A 15,408-nucleotide genomic window follows, 5' to 3' on the forward strand; every position below is an offset into this window, starting at 1 on the left:
TCGCTGGACAAGGGTCCATAGGGGAGCCTTCATTATTTCGAGAGATTTATCCAGAGAAATAGGCGGGAATTGTAAATGGACATCGTATTTTTTGAAGTACAGAAATTCACTGCCCCATTAAACTTCTTCTCTTGACTCTGCCGTAGTTTTAGTCTGTTCACACCAGTCCAATTTCAAGCAGTGTAAAGAGTGAACAGGAGAAAAAAATATTAGCTGCTTGAGGCCCACCTATGAGGAGTGTAGAACCCAACTTAATGCCTTGAGAAGATTTTTTCTGCTGCATCTTGGGATATATCAATTTACCCACCCATTCCCCTCATTAAAGGATGAATGGAACTGTTTGCCTGCCTGAATATTACCTGTAGACTTAGATTATCCATTCATTCCATGTCCTGAGCGCTCAAACAAATAACACCACATAAGGCAGTTCTTTTGACTTTCACTGACGGAGTGGTTGCTACATGTAGGTGTGTTCCGAAACGCCTGAAACAATAAATAGTACAGAATCAGCAAAATGTTGACATTGTAGAGTGGTATTTGCATCCCTGATAGGAAAAAAACCTATCTGTTTTTACAACTTTTATGTAGTTAAATTTCAACTTCCAATAAAAAACACTAATGCAATACAAGAAAAAAGCACAGGCAATTACAATGTCACATTGATATAATTTAGCTCCCTCCTGATTACTGGAAGCGATTAAGATTTGTGCAGTACATTTTATGAAAGTCACTTAGATACAAAAAATCATCATAATGAGAATTATCCAAACACCGGAGAAAGGTCAACAGGGATCCATTTCCAGCTATACAGTCATATATTACCAAGTGGGTCTTATGTTACAGGCCAATTGATGTCTGCTCCTAATCAGTCCTTCAGCGATGGTCTAATTCCAGACCCTCAGTTTGCTTATCTGCCTGAGGTGCGGCAGAGAGCGAGTTAGCCATTTTTTCCATCCATGCTATGGCCTCAGCAAGCTTTCTCATCCCTCCACCTCTTTCTGTCACCGTTCTTCTGCATACGTCCAGTCACATCTCAGTCACATCTTTCAGCCAGATGGACTCGGTAGGTGACCTGGAAGAAAGCCGATGTATCGCTATTCTTCATTTACCCAGTGCTAGTCCCAACATAGCGAAAATATGACATCTTGCCTGTCTTAAATTTGCGAATACGTTCTAAGAAAAATTGCTTTAAAGTAGAGTTGAGGGACGTTGCTCTCTTCAGTGTTGTAGTTACAACCTTCCAATAGCTTGTTATAGGACCACATTTCCACATCACATGCAGAAACATGGCGGCAAACCCACCACATCTGGGACACACAGGGGATCGGTCTTTGAGTAGCCTATTAAGTCTCACTGGAGTGACATAAGTACGATTCAAAAAGTAAAAATGCTATAATTTAAATGTAGCATTGCTAGCTATCAGTCCTAAAGAATAGGATGATTCCTATTTGTTATCTGATAGGATTGTTTGCAGATCTTCCTCCCACTGTTTTCTGACCTTCAAAAAAAGGGGGGGTTGATTATCGGTCTTAAAGGCCTTTTGTAGCTCTGATACCAATTTACTGCTGCTCGCTAACAACACCCCAACAATTCAACACATTTTAAGAATGGCATACGGCCAACTCCAAATGCATCACACGCTTGTACAAAGGTGATAATTGTATCTGTAGGATACTGGCCGACCAGTGTAATGTGCCCCTTGTTTTTCCATCGTGCCGTGGACATGCTGACAGATATTCTGCAGAACCGCTGTAGCCACCAAATCTGCAACGATCTAGAGATTGGGGGCGTTTTAAGACACTTTTTACTGCATATTCCCACGTTAGTGCCACTACTCTCACTGTGTGTGGGATACCTACTTGTTGACTGCCCCACTTATCAGGCGTACTAGTGAAAGTGTCTCTTATAGGCTACCTTGGAGGAGAAACGTCTCTGCTCAGACCACTCTGCCCCTCCAACCCACACATACTAATGATCTCAATAGATGGTCCGTTTCCTTAAATGCCGATCTGGGGATTGAGCACATGGGTTTTGCAAACTGTACAGGCACCTCGGAAGAACCTCCATTTTGCAACTGCGACTCTGCCCTTGGCTGAAAGCACTCTACCCATGGCCACACCCCGAATTGACTTCCTCAACCCTTTCCATGCTACAGGAGTATTGTTTTTCCGCCGTATGGGTGATTTGAATGCCAAGATAGCAGGATTTCTCAGTTTCTCATTGTATTCTGCAGCTCGTATGATGGTATTCTTGCATATTCGGTCAAAGAAAACAATACTATGTTGTTTTCACCAATTACCAGGCCAGAGATGTTGACAAATCTCTGCAACTTTCGGATATTTGGGGACCAGAACAGATCGATGTAACAGGATTTTAATCCTTATATGTTACTTTAAGAAGTGATTCCATTTGTCTGCTATCTTTATCAATGACGTGTTGTTAAATGATATACCATATAGGAAAAGCTCTTCTTGCTCGACTGTGGACGTTTATTTGTTTACACTGAAAGCATAATGTCTAATGAGCCTGCATAAAATGAATCCCTCTGAGATGCACAACTTCTGTAGCAAAGAAGCTGTATTTGCGTACAGTTATAAAGGGCAAGTAGGAAACAGCACACAGTACGAATAGGATTCATGTACTCAGGAATGATGTGTTGATTTTAGATGACCTTTATAAATATATTCCCTTAAGCGACTGGTGCTATCTCATGTCCTTTCAACGTTTAACGTAAGCTATATTTCACTGCAGTATTCACTTCATATAATACTTCTTCCTTTTCTCCCAGGGTTTAGAAGTGTTTTGCACAGAAAATGACTTATGCTCTGACATTTACCTTAAGTTCTACAAATCTCAAGACCGGGATGAGCTGTATTTCTACATCGCACGATATCTAGGTTTGCTGTTTTTACATTTATTCTACAAGTTCTTCTTTGTTGGGCATCAAAAAGTTTCCACTTTATCTATATTTTTTAATCTATCTTTAACTGCTCTTTATTTGCGTTGCTGTCGATGTATGTATGCATTACTGTTTCTTTCCAACAGTCACTAATCACCATTAGCCTAAACCCAAAACATTTACCAAATCACCTACAAAATGTCATTTAATATTGACATTTGGAATAACATAAACGGGTTACTGTTTTTTCTGTATTCTAGCCAACATAACAGTAGTAACAAGAAAACAACCTTGTTACTTGCATGTGTGGTAAATTTAGTCCACAAATCCCTTCTCACTGTTCACTCTTAGCTATGTTCACTCGCAGGTGACCTAATCAGCATTTACTCCCCATTCCCCCTCACAGCTCCTATATGCACGACATCTGCGTTGAGCACATGTTTCAGGGGGCACTCCCTGAAGGCCATCATTGAGTCCGGCAGATTCCAAGTAGGCAGAAGTTCCCACACCCAAAATTACCGGGTGAGAGAATACTGGGCCAGAAATTTCAATGTTCAGATCTGCATCTGTGAAAAGAACAAACGTTCTGAGGTAGGCACCGAGGCCCCAGTCTGACCCCCTCCTTCAGCAATGATGTAGACACAACCTTCAAGCTCCTCATCCACGTACACAAAGCTCTCCACAAGACCGGCCCAGCATACCTCAACACTCGACTAAACTTCTACACCCGCCAGCTCCGCTCCGCCAGCCTCGCCCTCGCCACAGTCCCCCGCATCCGAGGAACCCCCACCGGCGGCAGATCCTTCTCCCACCTCGCTGCCAAGACCTGGAACACCCTCCCCACAAACCTACGACAGACCCAGGACCTACTGGCCTTCAGGAGAACTCCTCAAGACCTGGCTCTTCGATCACTAGCAGGACCCCCCACACCGCCAGCGCCTTCAGACCATCACGGGTGCGTAATGCACTTTACAAGTGTTATGATTGATTGATTGACTGTACTCCTGCCCCTGACAGCCTGCCCAACCCACGGTCCCTGCACAGTAACATCTAACACCCTGCTCGGAGCAGGTGGTAAATGTGTGCGTTAAAGTCCCTGGATCGGGAAAGCCTGCAGGTTTTGACTCACCCCTGTGTGATTATTCCTCATTCTGGGGACTTATATTGACAACATTAGATGGGTGTGGAGTTAGTCTCTAGCCGGTATTTACGGGCCTAGTAAAACATCGCCCTAATTCCCGGAGCCTAGTAATGCGGACCAGGTCTGTTCCAGAACATGCTCGTTTCACCTCTTCTTGCCTGTCGAGAGCCACTTGATGCATCGTGGCATATGCATTGATTCCTGTTTCTGCCACCTTATAGAGCAATCGTCATCTCCCCTGCTATTAGAGAGGAGTCTTGGTGCGATAGCATGATGCTATCTCACCAAGAAGCCTGTATTGCTTACACCTGGCTCACTTCTTGCTCTACTCCTAGCGCATCAATCATGTCAGTTTGTTGTTCAATTTAATTCTAATGGCTTTTTAATTTTTTTTAAATTATGAATGTGTTATCAGCGATCCATTTTCTACATCATGCTTCTGCCCATCATTCTGCTAAATATGTAGGCCCTGAAACTGTCATTGGCGGTTTCAGATGATGATCTTTGGCTTGTTGCAGGAAGTTGGTTATCTGAGAAGTTAGTTTCCTCTTCTCATATTTTCCGCTGTATCAGGGAACTGCGTGGTGATGGCTGAGATAAGAACGCTGCTCACGTATCTGATTTTCCTTTTTTTTTTTATACAGAGAATCATGTCACAGAGCACACGGCTGAGAGCTACATGCTGCAGTGGCAGAAGGGACACATCACAAACAACCAGTACCTCCTGCACCTCAACAACCTGGCCGACCGCAGCTGTAACGATCTCTCCCAGTACCCCGTCTTTCCGTGGATAATTGCAGATTACACGAGCTCTGAATTAGGTAAAACTATTAAGCATTGTAAAATGACAAAACGACACCAGTTTGTTTTGGAGAAGGTCATTAGCACACATTGTGTCGATTATGTGTCGCGATAAGAGCGCGAATATACAGGGCTTTAAGCAGTACTTTAAATGGGAAAAAATAAGTGCAAGTACTCATTAATATGAGCTAGAGGTGTGGCAAGTGGGCGGGTCTAGGGGCGGGTCTAGGGGCGGGGCTAAGAGCAACATATGATGATACATAGCCAGTCAGCCTACCTTTCATGAGTATTGGTACTCTCCTCAGCAGTAGAGAAGTGCTGGTACTAACGGGGATAAAAATAATAAGAAGTGCTGGTACACGGTACCTGTGAGTACCAGCCCATTTAACCCCTTCGACGCTCATGACGAGCTGGGCTCGTCATGGCGTAGCCTCCTCGCACGCTCATGACGAGCCCAGCTCGTCACGTAAAGTGCGCTTTCGCAAAACCCAGCGTACGGGCGGAATTCGCCCCGCATGCATGCGGTTAAAACAATGCCACTGCCCTTTTCCCTACGACCAGGCTCTTCCTGGTTCCATGCCTTTACATAGGCATGTCCTCTCCATTCGCCTCTCATCTTTACCCAGCCTCTAAGCTTATCTCTCTAGTTCTGCTCCTCTTTCTCCCAACTTTTGCTTACTCTCGCCACAAGTCTTCAATTTCCTCACTGTTTTTTCCCTACTTGTCTCCTGTTCTCCCCTCCATGCTGTACTCATCCCCTAAGTTTGCCATCTGACCAGTATTTTGTTATGGTGTGTGTGTGTCTCTGAGTGTGCTTGTGTCTGGGTCTGCGTGTGTGTGTGTCTGTCTGTCTGTGTGTATGGGTGTGTGTCTGTGTTTCTGCGTCTGTCTGTGTGTGTGTGTGTCTTTCTGTGTGTGTGTCTTTCTGTGTGTGTGTCTGTCTGTATGTGTGTCTGTCTGTATGTGTGTCTGTATGTGTGTGTCTGAGTGTGTGTGTATCTGGGTGTGTGTGCGTGTCTGTGTGTGTGTGTGTGTGTGTGTCTGGGTGTGTGTGTGGCCGTGTGTCTGTATGTGTGTCTCTGTGTTTGTGTGTGTGTGTGTGTGTGTGTGTGTTTCAGTGTTTGTGTGTCTATGTGTGTGTGTCTGGGTGTGTGTCTGTCCGTCTGTGTATGGGTGTTGTCTGTATGTGTGCCAGTGTGTGTGCCAGTGTGTGTGCCAGTGTGTGTGTCAGTGTGTGTGTGTGTGTGTGTCAGTGTGTGTCTGTATGTGTGTCAGTGTGTGTGTCTGTATGTGTGTCAGTGTGTGTGTCTGTATGTGTGTCAGTGTGTGTGTGTGTCAGTGTCTGTATGTGTGTCTGTGTCAGTGGGTGTGTGTATGTGTGTCAGTGTATGTGTCAGTGTGTATGTGTGTTTGTATGTGTGACAGTGTGTGTGTGTGTGTCAGTGTGTGTGTCTGTATGTGTGTCTATGTGTGTGTGTGTGTGTCAGTGTGTGGGTGTGTGAATTATAAGAAATGCACCAGAGTTATGACTACAGAAATGTGTGTTTAAAAAAAATACAATTTCTAAGACGATTCATGAATACAGAACTCAACAAATATTTAGTACTTTTATCAGAAAATAAGTGGCAATCCTAACTTCACCTGTCACCTCACTTCTTTACATTCATCCCACCTCTTTCCTGCTTTGTTCACCTCATCTTTATCCCCAACCAAAGCAATTGCCAGTTGTCATGTAGCTCATTTCTAGATTGCTGCAGCGTTCCCGGCTATTTATTGCCCTATGGGCAGGGCTACCTTCACACCCATAGAGCCAGTACTCCGGTCCGTCACTGGTATCTTGTAAATACAGTGATTAATGTTGGAGGGGCTCACAAAGAGGAGCAGCTCCTGTCCTGAACAAAAAGATGCAAAGAAAACCGGCTTTGGCGAAGGCAGAGGATTTTATTGGGCTGCCACTCGCTTTAGTACAGTCAGTGCCATCAATATCCTAAATACACCTGGATTACTGACTGTCTTTCTTAACCCATTTACACACCTGATTGAGAGGGGCGGGGGTGAGGCTAAAGCACTTTCAGCTAAATAGTCGTTGCGTTTGTGATTGACAGGGAAGGGTCTGTCTAGACCCTACCCTGTTAATCACAGCGTGATACAAAGCAAGCCCTCTTGGACCCCTGCGGTCTCAGGCCATTCACATGGGCGCTGCTAGAATCTCCAGCAGGGAGAGGCTTGGCGCGCTTACAAGCTCCTGTAAAGCAGAGCTGCAGCCTGCATCTACCCTGTGCAATAGGAGAGACATAACCGGAGCCTACAGTCCCGTTTATTAGGGTACCGGTACTCTCTCTGGATAATGAGAAGTGCCAGTACTGAGGGCCTGAAAATCCAGAAGTGCCGGTACTCAGTACCGGTGAGTACCGGCCCATTTAAAGCACTGGCTTTAAGTGATATGAAAAAACTGAAGGGTCTCTCAAAGGAGCGTGGCTGGCGTAATTAAGGGTGTGGCTTAAAAACACAAACTGAAAATCTGTGTTTAGCATAGTGTGCCGTCCAACTGGTATTTTGCTGCTTCTGTTGTTGCATCTAGATATATATTTTAACAAAAAACATAACATTTGCAACAAGCCAGAACTATTGGCTTTGTCAATAGTTGTTAGTTGCATAAGATAAATAAGCAACAACTATGGCTCCGTTGCATAGAATATTGAAAATGCTTCATTTCTGAAATGAGACTGTGAAAGAATTATAACGAGTCTCCTTGAAGTTACTTTAAAGGCAGTGAAGGGTAGAACTGCTGCATAGCTAAGATTTATTTTCCTCACCGAGGATAAGGGCAAAAATGGAGAGCCCAAAGGGGACCCATCTCAGCACCTGGTTATTTGAACTGTTGATGCGCAGCACCAACAGGACTCAGCCCACCTAAACCGACAGTTCTGAAATACTGGGCCTGGTAAAACGGGGCTTAGTGAAAACACTGGACTGCTTTCATGGCTGGATGGGCTGAGCCGGAAGGTCCTAACCACGTTAAAAGTGGTTCGGGTGGAGCAGCACGCAGTTACATATGGACAGCTACACGATTTGCTGCTGCGGTGAAACAATTCTATGCTCTGTGCCTGATCCTCAAGTTAAGGAACGTTTCATAGTTTCTTTTCAGAACTGCCCGACTGTCAAACCTATACCTTAGACAATATACTGGGGAAATGTTGCCGCAACTCGAATTGTTGCTCAAGTTATATGGTAAATATAACATGTGCAGAATCAAAATGCGCCCTCTCCCGTTGTCCCCAATGCAGTTCACCTTGGAGGGTTCCAGAGTCGTTATTGCAATATGAGGGTAGCATTTAAACATAATCTGGTTGGTTTTTCGCTCCTGGTGGTTCTGGGGATAATTTTGTGGGTAGTAGATGTGTGTGGTATGTTCATATTTATAGTGGTACCACATGTGCATCGAAGTTTAACACTAATTTACATCTTAATTGTGTATTAATTATAGAAAAAACGTATAGAACTTTGATATCATAGAGTTGCCCCAATGTTATCATAGTTAATGAGCATTTATAATCTGATAGAGATATCTTGCTGGCACCAGACGGTATCTGAAAATTTTCTTAGCAGTACCTCTGCGCGTCGGTAGAGGGATTTGAGCGACTCTGCAGCGATGTCGTCTCCGGAATGTGACGTCAACAGAGTCTATTTAAGCCCTCACCAACGCTCTGACATCAGTTCCTTCTTTTCTGCGCTAACATGCGTATCCACACTGCAGGTCCTCCGGCTGTTTTAGGCCTACTTGATATTTTTCTTTCATTGACGGAACAGTGTGTCTTTCTTCAATGTCCTTGGTGTTCAAGCCTCATGAGTCCAGTGGTCGACAAATGTCCGCCACGGATCCTCACTCGATTTGCATGTGGAGTCTGGGTGAGCACCACAACTCGGACGAGTGAGACTCTTGTCAACTGCTCCGACCGAATGCATGCAGGGAACGTCGCATGAAGCTTTTGGCAGCGCGGAAGTCAGAGTCTTCGAGGTCTTCTCATCATCCTCGGTTCTCTAAGCATTTTAGGGACCGAACGCGCGTCCGTTCTAGGAAACTTTTTTGCAAAGGCTTCCTTCACCTTCGACATCTGGGGATAAGTCTCGGCGCTGGCGGTCGAAGTCACTGCACCTCCTGCCTTTGTCACCTACCAGTGATCCCCACTCTTCTGTTGAAGTGCCGAGGCAAGAGTCTCCCCACCTATCCAGGAGCTGTGGCGTCTTTGACCCAGATCAGACAATATTCTCAATCTCTTCTTTTTGTTCTTGGATTGTCGCCTTCCTCTGGGGTGCCATCGGGTCCCACGGAAGTACATGAGGTTGTGCCTGTTACTCCGCCGGTGGGTTCTCCCTAGGCTTCAGGTCACCTTTTGTGTCTGACATCTCAGCAGCGCCGGTCTTCAGCCTATTGCAGCTCCTGCTTCTGGTCAACAGCCTTCAGTGTCGGCATCAGACCCTTGTCTGCCGGCTCTGATGGTGGTGCTGATCAACTCTCCTTCTGACGTCGATGTGTCGCCTGGCTTTTTTTACGGCGTCTTATGTGGCACCCATGGCGCCAACTGTCTCAGACTCCCTTCCTCTGGTTTTTCCTTCTGAGGACCATGGTTGTGGAAGTACTAACGAAGGTGTGGTGTGTACTCCTCCAATTCCGGACATGGTACAACCCCCTATCCAATGTGGCTATTCACTTGACTTAGGTGATGAAAGTGGCTTGGAATCTTCACCGTCATCTGAGACTTCTGTCTCCTCCCGGTTTGGCTACAGAGGCGACTTCTGCGCTGGTGGACATGCTCAATCGAGTTTCGATTGCCCTAGATTTACTCCTTCCTTCAGTGGAATTGTCAACAGACCTCTTAATTGGTGCCCTATGCCCTGTCCAGTCTAATGTTGAGGCTGTACTTCCTTATAGTGATTGTTTTTTCGATATCCTTGGACTAAACCCGAAACGGGGCTCTCTGTGGATCGCTCGACCGCTTCTCTCATGCCTTGTGGGGCTCTGAGGAGCACCTCTTGCCCTCCCTTCTGGAGGAAGCCCGGATTGCTCTTGTTCCCCTGGTACAAGATGGGCTGCAAGCTCCCACACTCAGCACCCACTATGTCATGGATACTACTGATTCTGTTGGTCGGGCTGGCCTCTTCCATTACTTTATGATGGTGTGCATGGTTGCGTACTTCCAGGTTTTCAGAGGCTGTGCAAACTGCTTTCGACATGCCTTTTGATGGAACCTCCCATTTTTGTGCGCAGGTTGACTCCGCTTTATGCCGGCTCAGAGATAGTCCTGGTGGTCGGGTGTCTTAACTCTATTGTACTTCAGTCATCCGGGACAGTTGTTTTTATCCTTGTTTTGACTCTTTGCCACCTTTCTAGGGTGGAGTTCTCTCTCCCCTTCAGGGGTACACCCAGTGTGGTTTTCCTTCTTTCTGCAGGTATTTTTTGTCTCTTTTCTGCTGTCGGTGACCGTTTTCTTTTCCAGCCATCTGGAACTTATCTTACTTTGCAGTCTCCTGGGATTCTGTTCTTTGGCTTCTGTTACTGCTTGTATTTTCCTACCCGAGTACTTACTCTGTTGCAGGTATTCTGTTAATGTTATGTGGTTCCACTGTAGACTTGTTCTCCGTTTTTGGGGACCTTACTTTGTATGCCTTGGAGGCATTTTTGTGGGCTACTTATGTTATGCACTTTGTAACACTAATAGGGACTTCACCTTTCTCTTTTGTCTTCCCTTATACTCATATTGGCTAAGCTGGTGCTTTCCTTTCCCTCTTCAACCCTTTTCAGTGTGACCTTCTCCTTTCTTTGTTTTACTCTCTCGGACACATGGATTTCTCATGTTATGTTCCAATTTTTTCAGGCCTGGGTTCCACAACTCCAGCCTTGTCATGCTCCTGTGACTGCAGGTCTCCAGCAGTCATCTCCTCCTTCTCCTCCTCCTCCTCGTCCCCTTCCTCCTTCTCTTCCTCTTCTTCCTCCTCTTCCTCCTTTTCCTCTTCCTCTTCTGTTTTCCCTCCATTTCCTCCTCTTCCTCCATTTCCACCGTCTCTTCCGTTTCCCCCTCCTCTTCTGTTTCCACCTCCTCCATGTCCACATCCTCTTCCTCCATTTCCACCTCCTCTGTTTCCACCTTCTCCTCTGCTGTTTCCACCTCCTTTGTTTCCACCTCCTCCTCCTCCGTTTCAGCCTCCTCCATTTCCTCTACCTCTGTTTCCATCTCCTCTGTTCCCACCTCATCCTCCTCTGTTCCCACCTCATCCTCCTCTGTTTCCACTTCCTCCTCCTCCTCCGTTTCCACCTCCCCTGTTTCCGTCTCCTCCGTTTCCACCCCCCCTGTTTCTACCTCCTCCGTCTCCACCTCCTCCGTCTCCTCTGTGTCCACCTCCTCCTCCTTTGTTTCCACCTCCTCCTCATTTGTTTCCACCTCCTCCGCTTCCACCTCCATCGCTTCCTCCTCCTCTCATTTCCACCTCCTCCTCCGTTTCCTCCACCTCTCCTCCCTTTCCACCTCCGTTTCCACCTCCTCCTCCGTTCTCTCCTCCTCAGTTTCCACCACCTCTGTTCTCACCTCCTCAGTTTCCACCTCCTCCTCCATTTCCACCTCTATTCCCTCCGTTTCCACCTCCTCCTCCGTTTCCACCTCCTCCTGGAAGGGTACTGCCTGGCTAGACTGGACAGACAAGGACGAGTGGGAGGGGGTATAGCGATCCTCTTTAAAGATCACTTGCAATGCCACACAATACCTATACCCGACTTTCCGGATAACTTTCAAGCTTTCTATTTTTCCATAAAGGAAGTGCAATGCCCTTTTTTCAACGGAATTCTGCTGTACCGACCTCCTGGCCCGAGGACCGACTTCACGCACAATCTCCTCCAGTCCTTGGAACCCTATTTTGGTCGAGAACATTTTTCCATTCTAGGTGATTTTAATTACCATTTAGAACGGCATGATTTTTCTGATACTTCATGTCTTATTGAGGCCTTGTGGACTCACGCAGCGAGTTAGCGGGGTTACCCATCGTGCGGGCCACACACTAGATGGTATTTTCTCTAATGACCATCGTTTGACCGTCAAGGATCCGGTGTATCTGTCTTGGTCCGATCACCTTGCGGTCCCTTTCCTCTTGGAATACCATAGGATGGATGGAAGTAAAATAGGGAAACACTCAGTGGAAACTGCCAGAAATTTTAGAAATATCAGCAATGACTCCTTTGCGCCATGGGCTGTCAGTCTTTCTATCACTGGCATGGACAGTGTTCAGACCGCGGTTGGTCATTTTGAACAGGTTATTACTGAGGCCCTGAATGAACTGGCCCCAGTACAGACCCGCCGCCGAGCCAGAAAAAGACCATCTGCCCCATGGTTTTCTGAATCCCTCAGGCAAGAAGTGAGGAGGATGGAGAGGCTCTGGCACTCAGGCTGGGACCTTAAGAACAAGGAAGCTCACAAACTCCTGGTCAGGAAATACAAGGCTGAGATTGTGCGGGCCAAACAAGATTACTTTGTGGCCATGACAACCTCGCTCTCCTCGCCGAAGGAGCTTTTCAGAATCGTTGACTCTTTAGTCAACCTACAAACTCCTGACCCTGTTGTACCCTCGCAAGATCTATGTGATAAAATTGCTTCCTTTTTTCACACCAAAATACAGGATATCTATCTGGCTCTTGAGGAACAAAGAGCATTTATCAGGGGGCCCCCTGCTCGGGTTGAGATGAACATGACCACCACAGACATCTCCCTTCTGAGCACCCTGGACTCCTTTCCCCCGCTGGTCTTACAAGATCTGGAGACCTTGCTTAATAAGACCAAATCTGGCTCCCCCCTAGATACCTGCCCACTGAAAATCATTAAGCAGTGTAGGGAAACCTTCCTACCGCCTCTGCTAGAATTCATGAATCTAGCTATGAGAAACGGTGTCTTCCCCTCGGAGTGGAAGAGTGCAGTAGTTAAACCCCTGCTAAAGAAGGCCTCCCTTGATCCGGAGGTCCTAAAAAACTTCCGTCCGATCTCACTGCTCCCAGCCCCTGCGAAAATGCTTGAGGCACATCTAAACAAGCATCTCGCTGCCTTTGTGGAAGACTCGGGCTGTCTGGACTTTTCCCAGCACGGATTCAGGAGGGAATACAGCACTGAGTCGGCCCTCACTATTGTGCTTGATAAGATCCGCACGAAAGTGGATGGGGGCCGCCAGACCACCCTCCTGGTCCTGTTAGATCTAACTGCGGCCTTTGATACCCTCTCCCCCTCAGTACTTACATCTCGTCTGAGGGAAGTGGGGGTGAAGGACGCAGCTCTAGATCTACTGACCTCCTTCCTTGACGGAAGGGAACAAAGAGTCAAGCTGGGGGAGTTCCTATCTCCATCCCGATCGGTGCTGTGTGGGGTCCCGCAAGGGTCGGCTCTTAGTCCGACCCTATTTAACATCTACGTGACCCCACTAGCCAGACTAATTAGAACTTTCGGGATGGAGGTAGTTTCCTATGCAGATGACACCCAAATCCTCGTCTCTCTTTCCCATTCAGATGTACCAACTGCCTCCAACTTTAGATCTTGCATGGAGGCGGTTGGTCAGTGGATGATCCAGAATTCACTCAAACTGAATGGGGAGAAGACTGAGGTGATGGTGTTTGGAGGGAAAGAGAACATCTGGTCAGCCAGCTGGTGGCCTGACTCGTTAGGAGAATACCCTTCCCCCACGACATCTGCTAAGAATCTTGGGGTTGGGGATAGACCCTGCCCTGGATATGGGCAGACAGGTTAGTAGAACCATCTCCACCTGTTGGGGCTTAATTCACACCCTGCGAAGAATTAGGAAATATCTCTCTCAGCAATCCAGAAAGCAAATAGCTGTTGCATTTATCGGCTCACGACTGGACTACTGTAATGCGCTGTACGCGGGGCTAAACAGGAGCCTGCTGCAGCGCTTGCAGGTAGTCCAGAATGCCGCGGCCAGATTTGTTCTGGATGTTCCCAGACGCTCCTCGGCCACGTTGGCCAGGAAAGCGCTGCATTGGCTACCGGTAGAGCACCGAGTACGGTTTAAAGTCCTATGCATGACCTATAGAGCCATTGCAAAGAACAGCGACACGGGAGTTGGTTCCATCATCTCCCACTACACTCCTGGAAGGGACTTGCGCTCTTCCAGGAAACTGCTCCTCACAGTTCCCCGTATACGAAGAGCCAAGTGGGGTGGTAGGGCCTTCTCCACCCTGGCCCCTAAATGGTGGAATGATCTCCCTCTGGATCTCGGGTCCCTACCCTCCCTACAGAAATTCCGAAGTGCCCTTAAAACTCGCCTCTTCCTGCAAGCCTATGTGTAAGGATGTATGTTTCCTTTTTTAGATGTTATTGTTAGGCGCCTTGATACCTGTGGGTTATTGTTTTGCGCATTATACATTTTTTATCAATCAATCAATCTCCTTTTCCACCGCCTCCTCCTTTGTTTCCTCCTCCATTTCCACCTTCTCTGTTTCCACCTTCCTTGTTTCCACCTTCCTTGTTTCCACCTTCCCTGTTTCCACCTTCCCTGTTTCCACCTTCCCTGTTTCCACCTTCCCTGTTTCCACCTTCCCTGTTTCCACCTTCCCTGTTTCCACCTTCCCTGTTTCCACCTTCCCTGTTTCCACCTTCCCTGTTTCCACCTTCCCTGTTTCCACCTTCCCTGTTTCCACCTTCCCTGTTTCCACCTTCCCTGTTTCCACCTTCCCTGTTTCCACCTTCCCTGTTTCCACCTTCCCTGTTTCCACCTTCCCTGTTTCCACCTTCCCTGTATCCACCTTCCCTGTTTCCACCTCCCCTGTTTCCACCTCCTCCTCCTCCTCGGTTTCCACCTCCTCCGTTTCCACCTCCACCTCCTCCCTTTCCACCTCAGTTTCCACCTCCTCCTCCTTCGTTCTCACCTCTTCTGTTTCCACCCCACCTTCTCTGTTTCCACCCCACCTTCTCTGTTTCCACCCCACCTTCTCTGTTTCCACCCCACCTTCTCTGTTTCCACCCCACCTTCTCTGTTTCCTCCCCACCTTCTCTGTTTCCACCCCACCTTCTCTGTTTCCACCCCACCTTCTCTGTTTCCACCCCATCTTCTCTGTTTCCACCCCATCTTCTCTGTTTCCACCCCATCTTCTCTGTTTCCACCCCACCTTCTCTGTTTCCACCCCACCTTCTCTGTTTCCACCCCACCTTCTGTTTCCACCCCACCTTCTCTGTTTCCACCCCACCTCCTCTGTTTCTACCTCCTCTGTTTCTACCTCCTCTGTTTCTACCTCCTCTGTTTCCACCTCCTCTGTTTCCACCTCCTCTGTTTCCACCTCCTCTGTTTCCACCTCCTCTGTTTCCACCTCCTCTGTTTCCACCTCCTCTGTTTCCACCTCCTCTGTTTCCACCTCCTCTGTTTCCACCTCCTCTGTTTCCACCTCCTCTGTTTCCACCTCCTCTGTTTCCACCTCCTCTGATCCACCTCCTCCTCCTGTTTCCACCTCCTCCTCCTCCTCCGTTTCCACCTCCACCTCCTCCGTTTCCACCTCCACCTCCTCTGTTTCCACCTCCACTGT

General features: G+C 47.4%; 1 protein-coding gene across 2 annotated transcripts in view; it reads left to right on the forward strand.

Annotated features, from left to right (window-relative positions):
• NSMAF (neutral sphingomyelinase activation associated factor) overlaps positions 1–15,408 on the forward strand; it is a 610,455-nt gene that overhangs the window by 252,519 nt on the left and 342,528 nt on the right. For both annotated transcript variants that reach the window (XM_078687269.1, XM_078687268.1), the window contains 2 exons: positions 2,789–2,897; positions 4,685–4,861. In XM_078687269.1, the coding sequence (XP_078543395.1) occupies positions 2,789–2,897; positions 4,685–4,861 (286 nt within the window). The remainder of the gene's footprint in view (positions 1–2,788; positions 2,898–4,684; positions 4,862–15,408) is intronic.

The sequence above is a fragment of the Lissotriton helveticus genome, chromosome 4_1 (genome assembly GCF_964261635.1).
Source record: "Lissotriton helveticus chromosome 4_1, aLisHel1.1, whole genome shotgun sequence".
Lineage (NCBI taxonomy): Eukaryota > Metazoa > Chordata > Amphibia > Caudata > Salamandridae > Lissotriton > Lissotriton helveticus.